The sequence below is a fragment of the Sminthopsis crassicaudata genome, chromosome 2, assembly GCF_048593235.1.
Source record: "Sminthopsis crassicaudata isolate SCR6 chromosome 2, ASM4859323v1, whole genome shotgun sequence".
In the NCBI taxonomy this organism is placed as follows: domain Eukaryota; kingdom Metazoa; phylum Chordata; class Mammalia; order Dasyuromorphia; family Dasyuridae; genus Sminthopsis; species Sminthopsis crassicaudata.
Genome location: NC_133618.1, coordinates 652,794,479 through 652,819,424, shown reverse-complemented (window position 1 = coordinate 652,819,424; position 24,946 = coordinate 652,794,479). Strand labels below are relative to the sequence as shown.

General features: G+C 35.5%; 1 protein-coding gene across 1 annotated transcript in view; it reads right to left on the bottom strand.

Annotated features, from left to right (window-relative positions):
* Nucleotides 1-24,946, bottom strand: part of KCNMA1 (potassium calcium-activated channel subfamily M alpha 1) — an 893,014-nt gene that overhangs the window by 116,171 nt on the left and 751,897 nt on the right. Inside the window, 1 exon segment of the mRNA XM_074296747.1 lies at nucleotides 23,913-24,086. Coding sequence (XP_074152848.1) covers nucleotides 23,913-24,086 — 174 coding nt within the window.

The following is a 24,946-nucleotide window of genomic DNA, read 5'->3' as shown; positions in this document are numbered from 1 at the left end:
TGTCTACCAGTTGGCATTCTTAGCTACTTCCTATAAGAAGCTTTTTTCAGAATCCCCTCCATTCACCCAAAGCTGTTATTAGTGCTCCATCCCTCTTGATATTAGTTTCTATTATTTTGGAGTATTTTTATTTTTAAAAAATAACATATCATATATGGAAGAATTACACATATATTAACATATATTGGATTACTTGCTATCTTGGGGAGAAAAATTTGGAACACAAGATTTTGCAAGAGTGAATGTGGAAAACTATCTTTACTTATATTTTGAAAATAAAAAGTATTATTAAAATATATATATAGTACTTATAGTAACTTTATTAGGTGCTATAGTGGATAGATTAGGATTTGGAGTCAGAAAGATTTGAGTTCCTTAGATATTAGTTCTGTAAACCACAAACAAGTCAATTAAACTCGGTCTGCCTCAATTTTATCATCTGTAAAATGGAGATGATAATAGTATCTTCTTCCCTGATTTGTGGTGAGAGCAAATGAATTCATAAAGATACAGAATTTTGAAAACCTTAAAATATGGGCAGCTAGGTGGTACAGTGAATAAAGCACAGGTCTTGGAGTCAGAAAAGCTGTATTCCTGAGTCCAAATCCTGCTTCAGACATTTACTAGCTATATAATCCTGCAGAAGTCATTGAGCCCTGATTGCCTCCCTCTCTCTCTCCCACCCCCCCCAAAAAAAAGGAAGGAAAGAAAACCTTAAAGTGTCCTATTAAAACATTTATGGTGATAATAATGGCATTGTTATTGTTGTTGTAATTGTACTGTTCATTTTCTTCCTTCCCCCAAATTTCTGGAGGACAGGGATTATTTCTCTTTTTTTTTGGATGTCTAATAAAGCATTATTAATAATTATTATTATTAATATTAATATAATATTGAAGATAGTGGACATATAATGGATATTTCTTAAACTGAATCCTTTTGGCATGAAAAAAAAATTTTTGAAAAAAGATTCCAATTTTTTCCCTTACTACAACTTTTAAATATTTCTTTAATCCCTCTTCTTATCTTCATAAGCACAAAAGTCTATCTTTGGGGTCAGAATATGCTAGAGGTATGGGCACAGCTTTGGATGGGGACTTTTCAAATCTATATGCACTTGCAGAAAAAATTACAATCCCTGGTAGTTTTCCATAACTTCACAATATTGGGAAAACATGATTGAAATGAAAAAACAACAAAATAAGCCAAACTTATTTTTTTGCAAGTCAATTGCTTGCTTTCCCTATGTGACATAAAAAGCAAAATAATTGGAAATTGTATTAATCACCCTTTTTAACACTGTGCTAACATGGCTTCAATCTCAAAAAATATACAAGATACTGCAATTAAACCTACATGTTTCACCTAGCAGAATGCTGCTCTCTATATGATGAGGTGGATCTAATAGATTGATCTTTTATTAAAAATATATGTATAAAACAGATTAAGCCAGCATGCAGTATTACTTTTAAAAATGCCCCTCATTCTTTCATTATCCTAGGATGGCATAAAGTACAGGAAATATATTTGATGGATTCTGTACTAAAATGGGGAATTTTTCATTAGTTCATTACCAGGCAAAGGAGCTAGCCCAATTAATTGTTCACCATCTGTGGATATCCTTTCTAAAGATCTACTTTTCATGTGATCTTTTGTATTGACTATTTTACTCCTTTTCAAGTACACACACACACACACACACACACACACACACACACACATGCACACACACACCAGTGACTTAATTTAGAGAGAAATAGAAGTTGTGATGTTCCATTATTTTTTTAAGTTGTTTCTTTTCAAACTGAAATAAATGTCTCAAAGTAAAGAAAATGACAACAAAAATTCTAGAAAAGAAATAGAAAGTAGTGGATCTGGGGAAGATCCATTTCAAATGGGTGATTTCATTTCTAGAAAAGCAGCACCACCTGCTGGCTCTTTACTGTATTCCAAGACCTTCTTTGTAGTTGGGGCCCATCTATCTTGCTATCTATGCATAAATACACAGCAGTATTTCTCAGCTGCTGTTATACATAGGAATTTTATTACCAGTCGGCAGATTTCTAACACACTGGTTGCAGTTTAATAATCCGCTATTACCTGAAGTATGGGTTATATAAAAGCTGAGAATGTTAATTGTTGACAAACCAATTCTAATATGTAAAGCGCAATAAGTCACCTGGTAAATATCCAAATAAATAAACCAGGCAAAGCTCATTTACACTAACAACACATTATTAAATACCTCAGCTTGATTGCTTACCAAAATGATGCAAATGGAAGTCCCAAACACTAAGAAATCAGAAAAATGAATTACTAATGTCTCCCAGTGTTTCCTTCATGTTAAAAAGATATTTTAAAAACACCCAATGGTGTACAGAAGTGTTTTTTTTTTAATCCCTCTCTAAAAAATGTCCCTGAAACCAAAGTGTCATTTAGTAAATTCACCAATATAACAAACACCCACGTTATAAATAACTAAGATTACATCTATAAAATAATATCATACTAAAAAATGGCAATGGCGAGAGTCAAGGTAGAATATAAGTCACTGATATAGAGTGCAAGGAAGCTCCACCTGTCATTCTTAGGTAAATGATGGTGGAAAAGTAGAGGCAAAGGAATATAATAAAAAGAAGAAATGGATATGTGATAGGGGACTCTGATTACATCTGCAAAGGAAACTGTGAAATAAATTAATACCAAAGCATATAGCAGTTTCAATGCAATTGATCGTTATGAAAGCTCAAAGGATGGCAATTTTCTGAGAGCGGAAATAAAGTGTAGGCCTCAGAATCTAGTAGTGATAACTAATGACTGCATTCCTTACAACTGTGATTTGATCTCAAACAGAAAAAGTACTCGAAAGGATAGATGTATGCAATAGAAATCATATTTTTTACTTGAAACAAATAAACACAGAATAGGATCAAAGGACCCCTAACAAATGAAAAATGGCAGTTTCTATGTTGCCCTGATTAGATTGGGAACAAAAATACCAGACCGATAACATTCCAGTACTTAAGGGGAAGCTCCAGCCAGCCCGTCTTCGGATTGTTATGTGAAGGAGGCCGGTGTCATTTCCCATATGGCCGACGGGAAACCCACCATAATTTCAAAAAGTTATTGAGATTTTATCGCTAATGAAAAAGAGCTCATGCTGCCACCAAAGGGCATTCCTTGTACAATTGTTTCCATTATTATCAAGAGAGGCTGAAGATTTCCTTTACCCAGAGACTGTCTTGAGTGGGGGAAAAAACAGACAACAAGTACTGGGGATTATAACCATAGAAGTGGGAGTGAATTGCAGGTCACCTCATCCAATACCATTTTACAGATGAAGTTACTGAGGCACAGAGAGGAAATGACTTGCCCAGCTATGATTCTAATCTGAGTACTCTGGTCCCAGGTTCAAGGACCAGGGAATGAGAGATGGAAGTCTGACTGATTCACAACACATGTGATGTCAATCTGTAACAATAGGAAATGGAGGCTCATTGGAAAGATTTTTTTTTTTTTTGAAAAGTCCATTTTCAGACCAGAGGCCAAAGGTAAAATCCAGGATGTCTCACATCCTTTCCACCAGGCTCTATATTGCACATTTAGTTCCTGAAATCCAAGTATAGTACAGTACAAAGAACAATGACTTTAGCATGAAAAGAAATAGGTATAAATTCTAGTTTTGTCCTTATTAGCTGCATGAACTATATTCAGAATCTTTTAAGCCTTTAAGGTTAGACTATGGCCCTTCCCAGGTTTAGAATGTGAATTCTCAAGATTTGGGGGAATTCATTCATTGCAGGGAATGTAATATTGAATAGGGAATGCAAAATTCATAATGTAGAGAGTTCATTAGAATTTTGAAATTCACTATCAAGCTCAAAAGCCATGGAGATGATAGAAGATAGAAGATTGAAGGAGAAAATTTGGCTAATCATTTTGGTAAAAATAGTATGCAGAACTAAAAAAAAAAGAAAAAAATGATAGGACCCAAGGTAATAGACAAGGGGACCAGAGGCTAAAAAAAATGGATGCTAGCTTTAGGTTTTGGGGAAAAGTATAGAAGGAAAGGGTTAAAAAACTCTCCAAAGAAGTTTTCCTTTCTCCTGAAATACACACACAAAATTGCTTTATGCTGTAATGAGGAAAACCCTGTTTGCCTCAGTTTACTCATCTGTAAAATGAGTTAGAGAAGGATATAGCAAACTACTTCAGTGTTTTTTCCAAGAAAGCCCTAAAATGGGGTCATAAAGAGTCAGACAGGACTGAAACAACAACTGCTCTACAAACAAAATAGCTAGAAGATGTCCAAGACATATTCCTCAGAGGGAGAAACAACTAGTTGGACTACATAAGACAATTATGTCAACCATTTATTACTTTTCTTTTCTGCGGCTAGACTAATAGAAAATGGATTCAAATATGTAGGAGGAAGAACTTCATTTAGCAAAGTATGATGAAGATATTAAGATAGAAGGAACTTACAATGGGTGAATATCTGACAGAAACTGCTGCTTTTATATACTTTTTAATGTTATGATTTTGACTGGTTAAGTGGGTAAGGGGCTCATAGTATCCTAGACTCGGAGGCAAAACATTTGAAGCAATTGAATACAACTCCCCTCTTTTTATAGATGAGGAAGCCAAGGTACAAAGAATTTAGATTCCTTTCCCATGATTGCACAGCTAATAAAAGTTAGGTTATTATTATTATAACAATGATGATATTATTATAATATTAAATAATATAAAAATTACAATAATATAATATTAAGTCTTTTTAAATTCAAATACTCTATTGACTATACCACCCAGTTTCTGGTGGATTAAATGACTTTTAAAAAATATTACATTGTTTTCTGGAAGCAATGGGGGAAGCAGAGATTGAACCTGTGATTACATTGGCATATAGAATTTCATACAAGGGAGTTCCTTTTATTAATGTGGGTCCACAATTGCTCTGCAAGGGTAGCTAGATCACTCAGTGGTTAGAGCATTAGTCTTGGAATTAGGAAGATTCATCTTTATGAGTTCAAATTCAACCTCAGACAGCTATTAGCTGTGTGACCCTGGCTAAGACTCTAAACCCTGTTTGCCTCAGTTCATTCATTTGTAAAATGAGCTAGATAAGGATATTGTAAAGATATCTTTGCCAAGAAAACCCTAAAATGGGGTCATAAAAGCCAGATAGGACTGAAACAATTGTTTTACAAATGAAATAACAGCAATAAGTAGCATTACATAGCACTTTTGAAATGCAAAATGCTTTTTGTTGTTGTTGTTGTTGTTGTTTACATTTTTTTTGATCATTGCAACAACCTTGGAGATGTTGTGTTGTTATTGTTTCCAGTTTATAAATGAAAAAACTAAGGCAGAGAGAGGTCAAATATGAGGCACAATTTGAACTCAAGTCTTACTGATTTCAGGTCCCTCACTTCATTCACCGTACCACTAGCTGCCTCTAAGAGTTTCCTGGAGGAACTAAAATGCTTAGTAATTTCCCTTAGATGATATAACCAGTAATGTCCAATTCAGGGTTTAAGCCCAAGTTTTCCTTTAAAGCTCTAAACTTGGCTCTCTATCCATTATACCATACTTTCTACATATTAGCCACTTAATAAATGCTGAATTGAAAGAAATTGAAGATGCTCTGTAACAGTAATTCAAATTAGGGATAATTTAGAAGTAATTTCTTTAAATTTACCTTGAGTTAACTGCTTATTAAAATGATATTTTATTATGTTTGATTCTTTTTATCAAAAGCTGTAAAGGGGAGGGATATGTGGTGGAGTTTCAAAAATGCTTAGGACTTCAAAATTAATACTGATACAGAAGTTAAGATGTCTAAACTCCTGATTGTGGGTCTATATCTAAGAAATGACAATACCTGAGGATAAATATCTCCAAAAGACTATTCTGAGGGTAAGCATCCCAGGCCACGGGCTTAAGACTTACAGGGTAAGTGTTATCCCCAATGGGAAATTGACATTTAGATGAAGATTCTATCCTTCAGAAAAGTCAAACCTTAATAGCATTAGTATCAAAGGCTCAATTCCTCAAACCCTCTCATTCAACCCCCTCTCCCCTCAAACTCCAGTGAAGGGAATGGTAAGAGAAATCTCTGGAGAATCTTTAGCATCACAAATAAGGGATCAAAATATGTGTTACATACCATTCCAAAACTTCATTTTCCTCATCAACGATGTTACTTTTTAAAATTACATGCTCATATCAGCAATCCTTTCTTTTTTCTATTTGTATGAATGTCCAGAGATGTAGATTTTCTTTTCAAGGATGTTGTGGCACATGTCATTAATGTGATTATGTTGAGAAAAAGCAAATATAAAAGTAATAAATATTTTAAAGAAAGTTATTTATCGCTGATATATTTCTTTAAAATATTTATTACTTCTATTTTTTTTAACAAATGTTATTTGGGATATTATCAATTAGGTTGTCCTTTGTTTGCTCTTTTTACATGCTTCAGTCTGCACTCTGCATCTATCACCTCTCTATCTGGAAGTGGGGAGCACCTGTACTTTGCTGTTTGCTTTTAACAAGGATCAATAGTCAGTTTTCTTCTCTCCCTACACTCTTCCCTTTAAGAAACTAATCTATTCCCAGGTTTCATGTATTGTTGTTGTTCAGTTTTTCACAGTTTTTTGCATCTGATTCTTCATGACCCCATTTAGGGTTTTCTTGGCAGAGATATTGGAGTGATTTGCTATTTCTTTTTCTAGCTCATTTTATAGATGAGTAAATTGAGACAAGCACCATGTAGTGACTTGTCATACAACTAATAATTATCTAAGGCAAGATTTGAATTCAGAAAGAAGAGTCTTCCTGAAAAAAAACGAGAAGGAAAAAGCCTTGACTCTGGAGTAAGAATATCTGAATAGATAAACCTAGCCATTATATTTCTTCAATTACATTATAAGAATTGAAGGAAAGGATAAGGGGTGTTAATAAATTTTAGACCATCATAAACTTTAATTTAACTAATAATGTTCTAACTATAAATTGAAGAATCTTTCTACAGTGATCACTAAAGTGTGTATATTCCTATAAAAACTGATTTAACAATTAACTTCACCGGAACTTTGGAATAGGAATGAAGGAAGAGGGGCTGAATGAAAGGATTTGAGGAACTAAGGCTTTTATATTGTGCTACAAATGATGTGTCCTCTCTGAGTTTAATTTCTTTAATCTGCGAAATAAAGCTATTGGAATAAATGATTTTTATTGTCCAACTCTTTATCCTTAATTCTATATATCCAGGTCTGATTTGCCCTGGTTTCCAATCTGGCTTTTACTAGTTAATTACCACTAGACATTTCCACCCTGGTATCCTATAGGTGAGCACCTTGAATTCAACAAATCCAAATCCTTGATAACCTGGTCTTTCTCCTAATTTCCCTATTTCTTTTAAGGAAGAAATGGATGGCACTAGTAACTTCCTTCATACTTTACCCCTATTCAGTCACTGACCAAATCAAATGGATTCTAACTCAGCAATTTTCAATAACTTGTCTATTTCATTTGACTGAACTCATAACATCTCACCAATATTCTGAGAATCTTCTAGGGAACCCTTGCCTCCAGTATCACTTCCATTCTAAACATTGCTGCTCTATAATCTTATTAAAGCACGATTTCAATTACATCACCCTTCTCAATAATCTTTAGTTTCTCTCTATTGTCTATAAAATAAAGTCCAAACTCCCTAATCTGATTGGATCCATTGTCATCAGCTAGACAATAAGCATTTATTAAGTATCTACTATGTGCCAGATATTGTACTAAATGCTTAACAAATAAATAATTTAGCTTCCTTGCTTCTTTCTCTGTGAAATCTTATCTGATAGACCAACCAGGAATAATTCTCCATCTTCTGACCTCTCATGGCAATTTATTTGTATCTTTCTTCTAAACTCTATTGCATTCTGCTTTGCTTTATAACTTGTTTTGTAAATTGAGATTAGACATAGTGATTGATTATATTCCTGTTGTCCATAGACCATCCTGGCTAAGATCAGAGACACTCATCATGGGGTTAATTATGCAGGAATGGATATTTCAGCCAGAACAACTCTTAAAAATCATACTGTTTTATAAAGTTGACAGCTAGATGATATGGTGGAGAGAGCATAAGGTCTAGAGACAAGAGGACCTGAGATCAAATGTAGCCTCAAACATTTATTAGCTCTGTGACCCTGGACACATAAATTAACCCTGTCTGCCTCAATTTACTCATCTGTAAAAGACCTGGAAAAAACAATGGCAAACCACTTCAGTATTTCTAGCAATAAAACCCCAAATGGAGTCATGAAGAGTCAGACATGACTGAAAAACTGAATAACAACAACATGTGATAGAATATTTGCAATTAAGCCAGTTCAAACCAACTTGCTAAAACCAACTATTAAAATTTCAGGACAAGTTTTTATAACTTAGAAATCAGCAAACGCTAATTGGGGCTTGATTTGTTGTTTTGTTGATTATGCAGAAGAAAGCAAGTAATAAATTAAAAGGTCTGGCAAATCAAACTTAAATGTGTGCTGTATGTATTTGTTTTTCTTTTTGGACAGCCATCTGTTAAACATTTATCAGCACAACCCTGGTTGCAATATACAGTAGTGGAAGAGGTACTCATACTGAATGCCTTACAGATCCCTAGAGCAAGTAAAGAGATCTCACCTACCTTTCTAGACACCAAGGTCCACACAAACAGGGACCATATCTCATTCATCTCTGCAGTTCCCAGAAGAATCTTGGCCAATCGAGTGCTTTATAAACCCTTACTGAATGAATAGACAAATGAATCAAATGTATTGGGTGATACCCATTTTTCTGTCTCCCTGAAAATTGTTCTGTTCACATTAACCAGGTCTTTGGAAAACCATCATTCCTTTCTTCAGAGTCTCATGGAGAGATGCATTGGCTAAGTTTGATTTATAATGTAAATCCCCTTCTCATATTCTACAATGCAATAAAATGTATTAGAAGCAAATAAGCGTTTATTAAGTACCTACTATGTACCAGATACTGTGTTACAGTTTTGATTGTTTTATAATTTACATTATCTCATTTGATCCTCATATCAACCTTGGATACTATTATTAATATCTATTAGATACTATCAACATCCCCATTTTACAGTTGAGGAAACTGAGGAAATAAAGGCTAGGTGAATTGTTTAGGCTCACACAACTAGAATATGAGGTTGTACTAATCCTAGTGCTCCATTCACTTTGCCACCTAGCTGTCTCTGGTCACCCATGGCTTCCTCATCATTCTTTGTACAAAACCATTGTATTTCTCAACTTGTATTTTCCCCCCCCACTGGCTGCTCCCATGCCTGAAATTCTGCCTTTCTTCATCTCTACCTCTTGGTCCTACTAGTTTCCTTTAAGTGCCAGCTAAAAGCTCACCTTCTACAAAATTATTTTTTAATCCCCTTCCATGCTAGTGCCTTCCCCTAGAAATATATCCAATTTTTCCTGTTTTATACATTATTTTTGGATATAGCTCTTCCTTTAGACTGAGCTTCTTACGAGCAGGACCTGGGGTTTTCTTTTAATTCTCCAACAAATATTTTTCTATTCCCAGACCTTGACCTGGTGACTGGAACACAGCAAGCTCTTAATAGATGCTTATTAATTTGTTGACTAAACTTGACATAATTTCCTTCTTAGGGAGAAGTAGCCAGCCTTGTGGGTACAAAGTATTTCCACAAACTGATAAGTCAATATGATATCAATACATTTGAAATCCACTTCACAAAACATATATTGAGCATTTTGAAGAAGCAAAGAAGAGTGAAAAAAAAAAGGTTAATGAACAAGAAAAGAAATGTGGATTCTACAAGTAAAATAACTCTACTTCTTATTGGTTTGAGGAACCAGGACTGTGACAGCCTCTAGAGAATCCATTAGGCTAAATAAATAAGGTTCTGTTTTGTATCCCATGTCTTAATTCTGGCCCCATTTATCTACAGCAATCCACACAGATCATCCTAAATTCCCTTTTGGCAACTAGAAACTCATTTGACCAAAAGTCTCAAAAAACTGACTCTTCTTCCTTGTCCCCTCTTCTATGAGAAAGAAGTAAATGATCAAAAGATGAGTTGATACTAGAAGTTTCATTTAACAGGTAACATCAAGATAACTTTGAGAAAAATTCTCCAAGCTCAGCAAACATTCTCTGTATCACTACCTGTGTGACCTAGGGGAAGCTCATCTGTCAATTTAAGGGCTTTGCCTAGATTATCACTGAGGACTATTCTAGTTCTGAGGATGTGATCCCAAGATCTACCTCCATTTTTAGCCCTGGAAAATGATGACAACTTGCTCCTAGATATTTTTTTTCACCATAATGGTAGGCTGAACTAATTAAAGTTGCAAAGCTGATTGCCATTTTTGCAAAGTTTTCTTTTAAGAAAGGACTTTTAATATAACTCTCAGTTAACCAGGAAAGTAAATGAATCATCATAGCTTAACCACAACCCCAAGGCATGGGTAGAGCTCAAAGACATTATAAAAATTGTCATCTAACCCCTTTCACTTTGTGGCTGGATTCTGAAACAATTCAACAAGTACAAGTTTAACTCTGTGTGTGTGTGTGTGTGTGTGTATGTGATATATACACACATATATATACACATACATATATATATATTTCTCCCTATATATGTGTAAACACAATCATATGTATGTCTATATATATATATACACATATATGTATATGTATATAAAATCACATTACTTGTGAAAAGCTATTTGACATAAGCTTCCCTCACCACTGCTACATTGTCATAGCCAAGAAGTGTCAATAGTTCTGTTTTACTTATATTATGATAAAAAATTTCTTAAATGTCAATACTGTAAATCATGCTAAAATATCTTTTAAAATTGACATCCCCTTTCTTTGATCACTGCCTCAAAGGGAATTCTATTATATTCATAGGTCCAAACCAATAGTGATATTAGCCATTTAATAAGGGAGGCAGGGTGGGGTAGTGGATAGTGTGCTGGACTTTGAAAGATTCAGTGTGAATTCCACTTCTGAAATTTATTCGCTGGCTAGTCATCTGAGTTTCAGGTCCTTAATCTACAAATGGAGATAATATCTTCAGTAACATCTCAGAGGGTTGTTGTAATGCTTTGGTGAAATAAGCATAAATGTGTGTCTATATGTTTGTATGTATATATCTTTATTACATTTCTATACACATGAATTATATATATACATATATATATATATAGTATATATAGTATATTGAAGAGAGAGACTTAAAAATATACTGTCACTTTTGTAACATTTAGATGGTATGCATTTGCATATGTAGGTACATATGTATGCATATACACATCTATGGATATATTTATATATACATATATATTTATGTATATATTTTAAATAATAAATTTAAATGGAATATAAATGTTTATTATTGTTATTTATAAATGTTTTAGTTGATAGCAACAATAAACCAAACATCTGGATGCTACAGAACTATAGCTAAGAAGTTATATTATCTTTCACACCCACTTAACTCATTAATATCTTCATTTCCTAGTATATTGAATGAGACAGAGCAAACCTGGGCTCATATTTTTGCATTTGCTGTGAAGATGAAATATTATAAATATATGTGTGTGTGTGTGTGTGTGTGTGTGTGTGTGTGTGTGTGTGTGAAGGAAATCTGAGAAGTTTAAACTGAATGTCAAAGATTTGGCCCAGAACACTCCCAAAATAGATTTTTTTAAGAAAAAAAATTAAACCACAATAAAACAAAGATAAATTTACATTGAAAAGTTAGGTCAACCATCATCCTACAGGGACCTTACATATGGATCAGTGATGCCATTTCTGTTGAAGTTTGACACCACATGTCTAAAGTGATACAGGTCAAGAATAACTACCAGAATTAGATCAGGGTCCCCCTTGGTGCATGTACTGAGAGAAAATGGTGGAGTGGAAATTAAAGGTCATTCAGTCTTACTCCTTATTTTCCATATGAGGAAATTGAAGCAATGAGAGGTTAAGTTATTTGTCCAAGGTCACCGAGGCAGTAATGGAGGAGCCAGGATTTAATTTAGATCATTCTACTGCACCAGACTTATTACTCAACTGTGAAAAAGTAGTACAGAGTTTGCACTTGCCTGGCTTTCTCCTCAGTCTTTCTAGCATTGCTAATAATATCACTAGTTCATTGCATAGCATCCAATGACCACAGCCACTTCTTGAGGAACCCATGTCCTAACATACAAAGAATAAAACAGCAAGAATCTTCTTATGTGTCATAATTGTTGGAAATTCCCCTTTCACCTGATTACCACATTTATCCTTAGCTCCTTTTCCTGAGCTTGTTTGGCCAGCTATAAAAGATTTCCCAAAATGCTTTGCTCAAGAATGCTCCTAAATTTTGAGAGCTTAACCTCACTCGATTCTTTTTGTCCTTATTACTAATGTATCCATTTTTGATTCTTTACTCCATTAGTTCCTATCTTTTGATTTATTAACCTCCTTTTAGAGCTTTGGTTCTGAAATGTCCAGTAGGAATTATTTTCTCAGTGGTATGTGTTAAGAGTAATACATCTCTTAATAAACAAAAAATAGCTCTATCTTGACAAAAAAACAGGAAATTTTTCAGAACCAATCTAGATATCAATACTACCTGGAAAAAGTCTATGGGCAATCTGACTGGCAAGTTATCTTTCTTGTATCAAGCAGAAAAAAAAATATAATAATGGGAGGTATTTAGAAGGGATTTCAAACCCAAATACTTGACTTGGAGGACTAGGAACAAAAAAGAAAGATCAGAAGTTTATTCTATTTGGGTATGATGATCAGTCATTTAAAGAGTTTCAAAAAGTCTTGAGTAATTCTGTTCTGGGGCTGGGTTGTTCTGGTCATATGAAAAGTCAATTAGCATTTATCAAATACCTGCTATGTTGCAGGCATTAAGTGCTAAATACCCATTTGAAAAAGCATCTATTTTCATGTATGGTTAACCATTTGGATTCTACTTGACATTCTTATTCCCTGGGAATTTCAAAAACTGACACATGAGAATGATTACACCCAAACTACTCTGGAAAAAAGATACAAATAAGTAAAAACTCTTTGATTTTATTATAACTGATACTCTATTAGTATTAATATAAATCCTAGATATATTCTCTGCTCCTATTCATTGGGTAAGTTGGTTGGGATTTCTCGCCTACTGATTTCACTGAACAAAGTTTATTACCAGCATTGTGTTTCCAGATGTTTTTCCTAATATTTACTCTATCACAAATAATTTAGATCACACTAAATAGTAATTTCCTAGATCAGTTATCCACTTTTTTTGTCTGCAGTATTTTCTTTCCTTAATCCTCTGGTGTGTCTCTTAGTTCTCCTAAATTTTTCAAAAATGACCATAAGCTGCTTAACAAATACAAGGGAAACTTCAAGAATAATAACTTGTGATTCATTTCTTCTCTACTTTAAGAGTGCCAACTTGATTCCAAATGCTAAATATTCTTTTTTATCTACTGCTTGGGACAAAATCCTTTTTCATATATGCCACCTCCTGCTTGAGAAACATTGTTATCCTTTATTCCATACTATGGCTGACAAAACTACCTGCATTATAAGGCCTTACAGGAAGAAATTGATTATCTCTTCTTTCTAAGTGATATGTGATAGTTTCAAGCCCTCAAAACTGGCAGACCACTTGAATTGAGATCATTTTTACCCCTATAAAGGACTCTGGTTATAATATGTGTCCTAGAGATCCCAAAATGTTTTTCTACTGGTGTTCTGGTAATAAAAATCCTCATAATGCATGATGTGCATTAATTCAGACTTATGTCCTAGTCTCTAGTTCTTAGATTAAGTTGTTTGTATTACCACAGCTTTTTGGGGGCTTCTAACACTTAAGTAGATAATAACCTAGGATGATTCATGAAGAAACCAGTGAACTTTCCTCTTGCAGCTTCCCCTTAAAGGAATGGCATGAAAAGTAGATGAAGAAGCAGCTCTATTTGAGGATGGTTGTTAGATTAGAAACTTGAAAATGAAAGAGAAAAGATTTTTAAAAAGTTTTTCCCTACCCAGTTTGATCCATATCTCAAAAGAAAGTCTTCTTGAATCTTGAGGGGAATGGACTCTCCAGTGTCCACAAAGATAAGCTTTTCTCCTCTTTTTTGGGTGTACTGTTCTTCATTTTGGTCTATGTTCCTGTTTTGAAGCAGCAGAGATATCCCATTTGCTTCTAAGTCATTAATGTGTATGGTTATGAATTTCCTGGTACATTTTGTTTATCCAGTTTTCTTGATCTTGGGTTGGATTTTTTTTTTTTTATCAGAAGAATAAGAAAAGGGGTAATACTCTTAAAGACAAGGTTAATATGTGAAAGGTAAGGACAGAGGAGCCCAATTACTTATTATATATTTAATATTCTAGTTTCAGAAAGAGATCCTAGAAGGAAAAGGTCAACAATCAGCCAAACCGTCCCCTATGTTTTCCTTGCCTTTCTCTTAATTTCAGTTGCTTTTCCTATCCTTGTAAGAAGACTGAGAATATCAATCAATCAATCAAAGATTTATTAAGTGCCTGCTGTGTGCCAGACACGGTTATGTAAATAATTCCACCTGTCTCAGTTTGGCCCTAGAGAGCCCACATGATGTCACAGACATGGACACTATGACAAGGACACACTGGACAAAGGAAAATCTTGTACACATAAAGAAAGGAAAAAAAATAACACTAAGGGGATGCTCAAAAAAGGCCAAATGACTTCCTAGGATTTCATACATCTGTATTTCATAGCAAATATGTTTTGTATTTTCACTGAAGTAAAAGTAGTTGAATACTATAGCAGATTTAAACTGAATGGGATGTGACTTTTTTTTTCTCCACAGATATAAGGAGACATATTGTCTCCTTGAGACAGATAGAAGGGGACATATCTTTTCTCCTTACACAAGGATTTAAAAATCATTCTTCTTAGTTCTAAGTAAAGCAGACAGAGGCAAGGTCTATCTGTAGAGCAGGATTCTAGGACCCAGACCCATGTACAAACCTGCTCATTATAGCTCCCAGTCCTAAGCCTGCTGCTCTCTTTAGGAAAGGAGATGGGAAAATCTAGCTCTCCTTTGCCCCCAACATAGCCAAAGCTGCTTATCTCAGTTTGAGATGAGTGCGCTAGAGGAAATTTGAGAAGCTAGAGGAAGTTTCCCAATAGCCAGTGTAATGGCTCCCACATGGTTGATTTCCATGCCTGGCAGCTATATATGTAAATTCTGCCACAATGAGATGAAAATACCACTGAGCAGTTAGTAAGCAAATATGAATCCCAATGGGCTGCTGGGTCAGTTAAGGAGAATAAAACCGATGACATTTAACTAATAGAATTCAACTGGTTTGAAGCAATTAATTAAATTTAAAAAGCAAAGGAGGATAGTTTCTTTTTTTTTTCCCAGCTCTTGAATTAAATTTCTTTTATAACTAGTAAGTATTGATTACTGATTACTTGTCAAATATTGAGAAGTCTTCAGAATTTTTGAATGGTATGATGTGTAGACTGGCTATAGATGGTGAATATCAAAGAAAAGACACCAGAGCTATACAGAAGGGGAAAGATTGAGAGGACAACTCTTCAATGGATGCCATTAGACAAGGAAATTCTTATTCAGGGATCTAGAAACTCTTCCCCCTTTCCCTTCAGGGTGAACCATGAACATAGGTGGTTAAAAAAAGACATAATATTATTTTCATTAACTATGAATTTATAAAGCAATATTCTGAGAAAAAGTTCACTGGCTTTAGCAGATTTCCAAAAGGATCCATAATATACACAAAAATTTAAAAACTATATATATAAGTGGATCCATCTATTCTTCTTGCCTTTAAAGTGTCTATGACTAATGTTTTCTGAGCATATATTCCACATCAAAAAGCATTATTTTAAGCTTTATTCTGCTGCTGTTTTTCACTAAAAAGGCAATGGTTTTCACTTGATGAAGGCAAAGGGCCAAGGTCCTTCCTCAGACTAAGAAATGAAGAAACTCCAGCGATTAGGAGCAAAAGAAAAGAGAGATGTATAAAATGTGACTAAAAGCAGAGGCTCCAACTAATGACTGCTCATGTGAGTAGTAATGTGAGGAGAAGGGAGAGGGTGCCTCAGTGCCTGCTAAGAGTTTCCAAACTAGCTTTGTACAGCATTATCTGTATAATATGGGTTGGAGACATTGGCCAATCATGTCAGTGCCAATTAGCTGTAGATGGGCAGGAGTCATCAGCTGTGGAGGCTATCCTAAAAGCAGCATGGAGGATTTCCCAGCCTCAATGTGTTCCTTGCTCCCACAGCTGTTTCTAAAAGCCTCTTCCCAGAGGCCCATTTAGAATGAAATTAAATGCAACTTTGACTTAATTAACGTTTTAAATGATAATGAATACAATGTAGATTCATAGGAGGCATTTACATTGTGTTGTAAAATTGATAAAAATTTAATAACTCTTTGTTAATAAGTTATGTCTCTCCAGACCCATAAAGCCTAAGGCGCTGTAAACTCTAAACTGGGGTCTAATCTAGTTTCCCTGTGCAGGTGGAAGAGGGAGGCAGGAGACTTATTTGACATTTGCTCTAAGCTTCCTCAGATTCAAACCTTTGCTTGTTCATCAGAACTTTATTTCATATAGTAAAGGTCAAGAATTGGGCTCAAGGCAGATCCATGACAGAAATGCTCAAGTAGAAACCAAGCCAGCTCTGGCATCTGTCACTTGAGATAGTGGAGGAGGAGGAGAGATGGAGAGTTAACTGGCTAGCATCTGTCCTGTACCAAGGAGGTAAGATGAAGAATCTACTGCCTGGTGGTAAGAACTGTCAGGGTGAGTTTCATGACAACCAGCCATAGTCAGGACACAAAAATGCAAACATAATTTCCACGTCATCTTGCATAAGACCCTTTGCTTGGCTCAGTTCATTGGGATGCAGGCAACATCTTTATATTAGTTTGTACCCAAAGAGGCAAATCTTACCCTAGTCATTTTCCTGTGCTGCTGGTATAGAAAATGATGGAGAACAAAGAGGAAGAAACAATCACCAAATAGTTCTGAGCTCTTCCCTCCACCATATACCTCTCTCACCTATTAATGCTTTTCTTTAGCTGTTGTGCCCTATGTAATTTAGCTATAGCATATACCTCATCCCTCTTTCAAATATGAAGAAATGAAGAAATTTATTGCTAAATGTCACCCAAGAAAAGCCAATTGATGAGCCATCTATCTACCTCATTAGAATTGGCAATGGTTGGCAATAGAGAGAATCTTGATAAGCTCCATTGTCTAGACCATTTTATTGCTCTACCATGACTCTTTTACTTTATGAAAGATTAGTAGTTACCTATTTCCATCCCATAAGTCCCAAAAAGCCAAATTCCAAAACATTTAGGATGAATTGAGAAGAAGAGGAAAAGTGTACTCAGAAAGAAGGAAATCTTAGCAAAGGAATATTTTGTTGTATGATGAATATTTGTGTGTGTGTGTGTGTGTGTGTGTGTGTGTGTGTATGTGTGTGTGTGTGTGTGTGTGTGTGTATGTGTGTGTGTGTGTGTGTGTGATAGAATGCCTTCCCTCATGTGAGAACAGGAAAAAGAAAAAGCCCAGGAGGATTCTGGAGGAACCAATATCCACATTAGGAATTACCATGGTTCTCACTTACATTATTATTAATAGGACAGCTTGTAAGATTCATTGTCTAGGGGGCAGCTAGGTGGCTTAGTGGAGAGAACACCAGCCCTGAAGTCAGGAGGACCTGAGTTCAAATATAGTCTCTGACTTTTAAAACTTTCCACCTGTATGACTCTGGGCAAGTCACTTAACCCTAATTGCCTCAGAGAAAAAAGAAAAAAAAAGATTCATTGTCCAGTAGTAAAATGAACCAGTATTGGAATATAGGAAAAGAATAAAAATCCCTTAAAGTTGTATACAATGGAATGAAAAGAATTCCTTTATCATTTCCAGAAGATTACATGAGTCTACCTTCCATATAATTGTTAACAATGAGGTCTTAGGAAATAGCCTTATGAGATGCTTCAGTTGTCTTTGGTCAGTCCTTGGTCACCAGTCATTTGGTGATGAGCCTTTCTGACCTTATCTAGGCTTGGCTTCTGACTCCAGGCTTCTATCCATCTTGATGGAACTCCCACCAAATATCACCAAACTACTGTGAGTCACTGGAGTGGAAGATAAAATATGGACCTATTCTGTATTTGATTCTATTTCATCTCATTCCAACTGATTTTGTCTGTCAACTGTCCACATATGGTGTAACCTTTATATAATTTTTGTAGTAGTTGTCACCCCCCAATTCTCCAGATCCTTTATTCCTCTTTATCTGATTTGTGCACTTCAAAAATGCCTCTACTTCATTTGGATGCCTTTAAAGCTATTGACAAGCTATCAATTCTATGTTATGTCTATACAAACCAAGGGCCGATGCAGATAGGTTGATTTTTGTTATATGGCAAGTCCACAGGTAACACCCAAGTGACGAACTCTCTATTTTTCCTTCTACTTTTTATCATGCTAGACTTGTCCTCCCTCAAGTGAACTCTCTGAGCTAAGTGACACCGTCTATTATACCTACATGAGCTACAAAAGTCATGCACAACATAAAATTAGCACAGTAGTTTGCAAGTAGATCCATGTAATTCTGTAGGCTTCAACTATTAGTAAATAAAAACTCTGGTGTGTGTAATCACATGTCTATATTAGCTGAGATTCTGCAAAAGAAAAATCCAAAGATGTTTTCTTTTTTTTAACTAAATGATTCATGTTTTTTAATGTTACCATTACAGGAGGTTTGTAACAAATATCATGTGACATCCATCTCAGCAAGTTTAAATCAATCTGGTTTCTATTGTGTCATAGTATCATAATTTTAATTGTTCCTTTGTGTTAAATATTAGGTTAGGCTGAGATAATAGGAATAAAAAGCAAAGCAGAAAAGAAGGCCATTTTATAAATTTGTCGGAAAATATGGAGAGATGTATAACCATAAATTGTTGAGGGTTTTGTTTGTATTTTGTAATGAAACAAAACAAAACAAATGAGTGTTTATATACCACTGTATACAGAAATGACTCATTTTGGAATGACTTGGCCTGGAGTCAGTCCTTAGAGTGGCAAGTATAATATGGTCACTTAAGAGAAAATTACTGAGGCCAAAGCATTCTGAAACATACATGATTCCTCAGCAATAGCTGGTTCTACTTTGTTCTGCTTATATATAGATATATGGATATAGATATAGAGAGATAGAGATATATTGATATATTGAGATGTTATACAAATCTCATCTAATTCACTATTATTCCCCAAATAAAAAGTTCTTTTATTAAGATGAAATTTTAGTATTCACTCAGGGAATCAATACTACTAGCCATTCAATTGGTTCCTCAAGAGCATCAAAAGGAAAATGCACATTGAACAGGCATAAATCTCTCAATGAGACAGATTTTTACAAACATTGTGAATACTTTGAAGACATTCACACTCCTCTGAGAATTTCCTTTTTCCATGCCCACTATAGAAAACATATAATGGAGGGTTGGCTTTCTATTTAAAGTGTCTTGGAAATGAAAAGCTTTTCCTTAAAAAGACAGTGAGAATCAGAGAGAAGGAAGGGAGTAAAGACACTAAAAGAGGGGGTAGGGGGAGTAGAAAAAAAAAAAAAAGAAAGAAGTGCATTAAATAATCTTAGAAACACATCAGCCCAACTGGGGAACTGTGACCAAAGCAAGCTCCATAATAGTATAATGACCTTTAATGAGTGTCTTGGGAAACAATATAGTCCCAGCATAAAAGACAAAGGGCAAAACCCATCAGGGCTGTGCTGACACTAATTCAGAATGATTTTCTGAACAACTAAAGAATGTAAGAGAGGTAATCTGATCCGCCCATCTGACCTCACTTTGATTCAAGGGCCCTTCTCCTGCCATTTTTAATCGTCAAACACTCTACATTTCACATCTGCTCATATTTAATGAAAAGCCGACTCTCACCACCATTCTCTGAGTCAACTAGCTCTGTCAAAATGGGTACCAGCCGACCCCATGGCAGGGCTAGGGAAGCCCCAGGATTTCTATTGAAGCATTGCCAGTAAAATTCTGCATGTAGATGGATAGTTTTTAATGGGAGAAGAAAGGCTTATGTGGGTTCATGAAGGGGCTCGAATTGGTATTGATTTTTCTTACTTATTATTAACAGTCAAAGGTGAGTGGTCTCACACAGGGAAGAATGAAATCTGCTTTCATTTGATGGAGTGATGACTGGGGGGAGGCTAGTGAAACAGAGGAGGCAAAATCCCCTCTGAGCTGTCAATACCAGTTAAAGCTTCAATGTGCAGCCAAAAGCTACGTTTCCCTACAGTGGTTCTGTTTGGGGGAGACAGGAGGGCCATGAGATCATGCACAGGATCTTTTTGGGTGGACAGGACAATATAATCCAAAATGCTGTCTTCTCTTCCTCTTAATCCTTACGTCCACCCTGCCCCCCGACCAAAAGTTGGAATAAGATGGAATGCTACTGAAACGCTCCAAAATATGGTTTCTCCTTGGATATGGTAGAAATTATACCCCTTGACATTTCCAAAGTAGGCTAGTCATTTACTTTGCTATGTCTGGTGGGAAGAGACCAGGACTAGGACTTGACCACAAGAGCTGTTTCCTTTCTTCCAAGTAAAGAGGGAACATTTAAAGAGACAGTGAGTCCTAACTGTGGTTTGGGGATCTAAAAGCTGATTAGGATCAGAAGTGTACACCCTGCTTAAAACAAGAGGCTCTGAAAAAAAGGACGAATCAACTGGCAGATGATTATTTTCCCTTGAACAAGTATAGCAATCCTTCCAAACAAAACTCTGTGTACCCCAAGATTCCTTGCCCCTCTATATGAAAATCAATCCAATTCACTTAAAAAAAAAAAAAAAAAAAAAAAAAAAAAAAAAAAAAAAAAAAAAGCACTTACTGTATATGGCACACTGAACTAGGTATTAGCAAAATGTCATTAACACTGTTCTTGTCCAGAGGAAATCCATGGCCTGGTAGGGGGTTTATCAGTCTCCTCTTCTTTCTCCTTCTTGCCTGCCCTAATTCCCTTCTTCCTTACCTCTTGCCTATGTGACTATTAGCACCTTCTAACAGATCTCTCCTTCTTCCTCTCTGATGCATCCTTCACACAACTACTAACTTCTCTTTTATATGAACCATTCTAGCTGTGAACAAGTTCCGGCAACTAGAACGTAGTGCTAATATTTCTCTGCTCAAAACATACAGGTCTCAAATCTTTGGAGAAGCACAGAACAAAATACAGTGTGAGTGAAGCTCATCACCAGTTGGAGATAGGCAAATAATTCTAATATGATAGAAATAATTCTAATATGAGTTGAACTTGAAAGGAAAGGTAAAACTTCAATGATCAAAAATGAGGAGAAAAGGCATTCATGTATAGTAAAGTGTCAGAAAAGACCTGGATACAGGGAAGCCCACTTCATTTTGAATAGAATAAAGATTGCATGGTAGAGTTTGGTGTGAAACAAGATCCCAGTGACAGGATGGCACCAAAATAGGCAGAGTCTTAAATTTCAGGCAATAAAATCTGAACTTCACTTGGTATGCAATAGGGAAATGCAAGAGATTTTTGAGTAGAGAAATAACTTATTCAGTTCTATGCATAGGGAAGATAAGGAGGAGTTGCGATTGTCTTAGTTGGAATAATTTTTAATCATTAAAGGAATAAAAGGGGGAAAAGATGATATCGTCTTTAGTCCAGGGTTTCTAGTTTGCTTGGGTTTCGTGAACAAAATAATTAATTCAGTGTGAGATCTGCCCTGATGTCTTTAAAGACCAATTATTGGAAGAAAAAGGCATCTCTGAGCTTTTGCTTGATTGTATATTGGAACAGAATGAAATTCCTCTCAGTCTCTTTCTGCAACCTCTTTTTGCTGTAGCTTTTTTAAAAAGCATCCTGCCAGCTGGCACTATTATGGAGGAGATAACTCTCCCAGGTATTCTCATGAATGAGAAGATGACTTTTTGCCCCAATTCAGTTATTCTAAGTAACTCTGATATTAGCCAACCCAGTAAGCAATGCATATTACAAGACTTAGACCTGAGTTTCAGTATTAAATAGTGTAAAAAGAAATTGAATCCTACCCCATTCCACTCAATGGGATTTTTTTCCTATTAGTGAGGCCTTGGAAGTTATTCTTAGGCTATCATATTACCTGTGCTTTAAACTTCACCTTCCCACTCCCATCCCATAACTGAGAGCTAAAGTGAGTAAGGTCCATTTTAAAATGGATTTGACTAAATATAGCATTATCTTCCTAGTCGACACTCTTGGGGTGGAATCATCCTAATTACTATTATACTATCTTATCTCATCTCTGCTGATAGGGAGGATAAAATGGATGACTGCCCAAAATAGAGTTAAGTCATATATAGGCACATGAACCAGAAGGGTTGGTGGCAGTAGGAATAAAAAGAGAGGGACAGATTGTTTGGAGGGAATCAATAAGACTCATAACCCAAATGGATATGAAAGATGAAAGGGAGAAGAGATTAAAAAAACAAGCCATTGTGATACTGTAGCCATAGGCTTGATCAAAGACTTTTAAAAATAACAAACAGAAACTCCTCAAGGATCACATAATTAATGTCCATATGATCTGCCATTGAAAGGATATGAGTTATGTAATGTTAACAATGGAAACCATTAGCTTCCTAATGAATAGTGTTGTTTTATACCTGGCTCTACCACTGGGCTGAAATATATACAACCTGACCTTGGTGTGAAAATCAGATATTCTTGCAGTAATATAATGTGAATATTGCTCTAATAAATTGAACAAAGGCATGGTCCCAACACTGCTAACTAAACCTTGCAAGGAGTCAATCTTACCAAAATTGGTGAGACCTTGTACTTTTCCTTTTCTTTTCTTTTTTTTTTTTAAGTGCCCACATATTCTGTTGCTGTTTAGAATTTGAATTATAATTCTGAGGCCCTAAGAATTTTTTTTCTCCCAGATAAGCCCACAATTCTCTTCCTCCAATGGAAAGAGTGTTCTGAATTTGGAATCTTCCTGAGGATCCTCCACACTATATTATAATATAGATCATATTTATAGACATATAAAGCTTACATAAAGGCTTGTCTCATGACAAGTCTGTGAAAAAGAGAAAGCAAAGATTATCATCTCCAATTTACAGATGAATCAGTTAAGGCATAGGTAATCTAAATGACTTGTCTAAGGAAAACAGAAATGAAAAGATGTCAGAGTCAAGAATCAACTTTAGATCTCCGACTCTAACACTTCTCTATTTTTCTGCCCACATATCATCAGGCTTAAGGAATTAAGTCTCCACTTCCAAAGGGAGAGGAAGGAATCCCAAGGGGATATTAAAAAAAAAAAAATCCTTGCATGTCAAGATGCTTTGTGAGAAGCTCCCTTAGCCCACTTCGTATTATTCAAAGCCAGAACTGGTGTAGATTGCCCTTAAATTGGGACCTTTTCCCCATCCAATTTCATCATGTTTGGTGTATTGTTGAGCCAATTGCCCCTTACATTTATGAAATAAAAATAAAGCATTTCTAAACCGCACTATTTAGGTCATGCTTTGTGGAGAAGCACACAAAGCAAATTAATGAATCACAAAAAAATCGAGAGAGGGACACTCTAAAGTCATAAACACAGACACACAGGTACAGAGAAAGGTAAATAAAGGACCACAGAAGAGACCACATTGGAAAAAGCATCAGCCTTGTAAACACAAGGAACCACAGGGCACAGCACAAGACGGGGATGGTAATACCACAGACACAAAAGACATGGAACATCATGTGTTGGTGTTCAAACTTACAGGTATGTAAACTGGTGGAGCAATCATTAACAGAGACAGAAGAAAGTGGGAAGGCTCTTTCAGGGGTGTCCATGTTACTACGCACATTGCCTGACATGCAAGAGCAGTCACGCTCAGAACGTCCGCAATCAAAACAACATGCCATTTTCATTCTCTTGTAGATGGACATCTTGGCTATCACCATGAGGTTGGGTGGGAGGAGAGGAAGAGCAGCAGGTTAATGGCAAGGTTATACATAACAAGGCAGCTGGAAGGTAATTGAAGGGATTTAATACAGGCCTTAGTTTACGTTAACAGTCTTGACCCAGAAAAAAAAATGCACTATGATTATTGATAACAGTTTGGCTGCACATCAAAAAAAAAAAAAAAAAAAAAAAAAAACCAATAAGGAAAAGATAAATTGTCTTTGAATTCCCCAAGGCTGTCGTCTGTTATGTTTTCCTCCCCCACAAGGTAAAATGGGTGACCACAGGAAAAGAGAATGGCTAATTGCAATCAGGTTTTTCTATGAAAAGAACAAATTAAAGACAGAAGAATCTCACCAACATTTTCTCTCTCTGGCCTGATTAATACAGGAGGACAAAACATGCACACAGCCAATCAATTAATTGCTAATTTGGAACAAGAAATGATTTTTTTTTCAAAAATGCAAAAGATATCTAATATGGAGGCATTCCAATTTCCATCTATTTCTTAACATTAAGCAGAGGCTGGGACAGCTTTCATCAAATTAGATGCCAAACGATTACGTGTTAATAAAGAAATCTGAGGATGTCTCTGTTAAACTTCCTGGGAGTGAGTTTACATGATGCCTATAGGAATTTAAATTTACTCTTGACAGAACAAATATCCAAATCTGTCCATATAAGAAATGTAGCTACTCCTGGCTAATGCTGTATATTTGACATTAAAGGCTGTTTACAAATAAGAAATCACCAGAAGCATAAGGGAAGTTGGTCCACCAGAATGTGCTTAGCTATTCAAGGATGTATTTCTTGCTTCAAGGGGAGAGGATTTGAAAATCACATCAATTT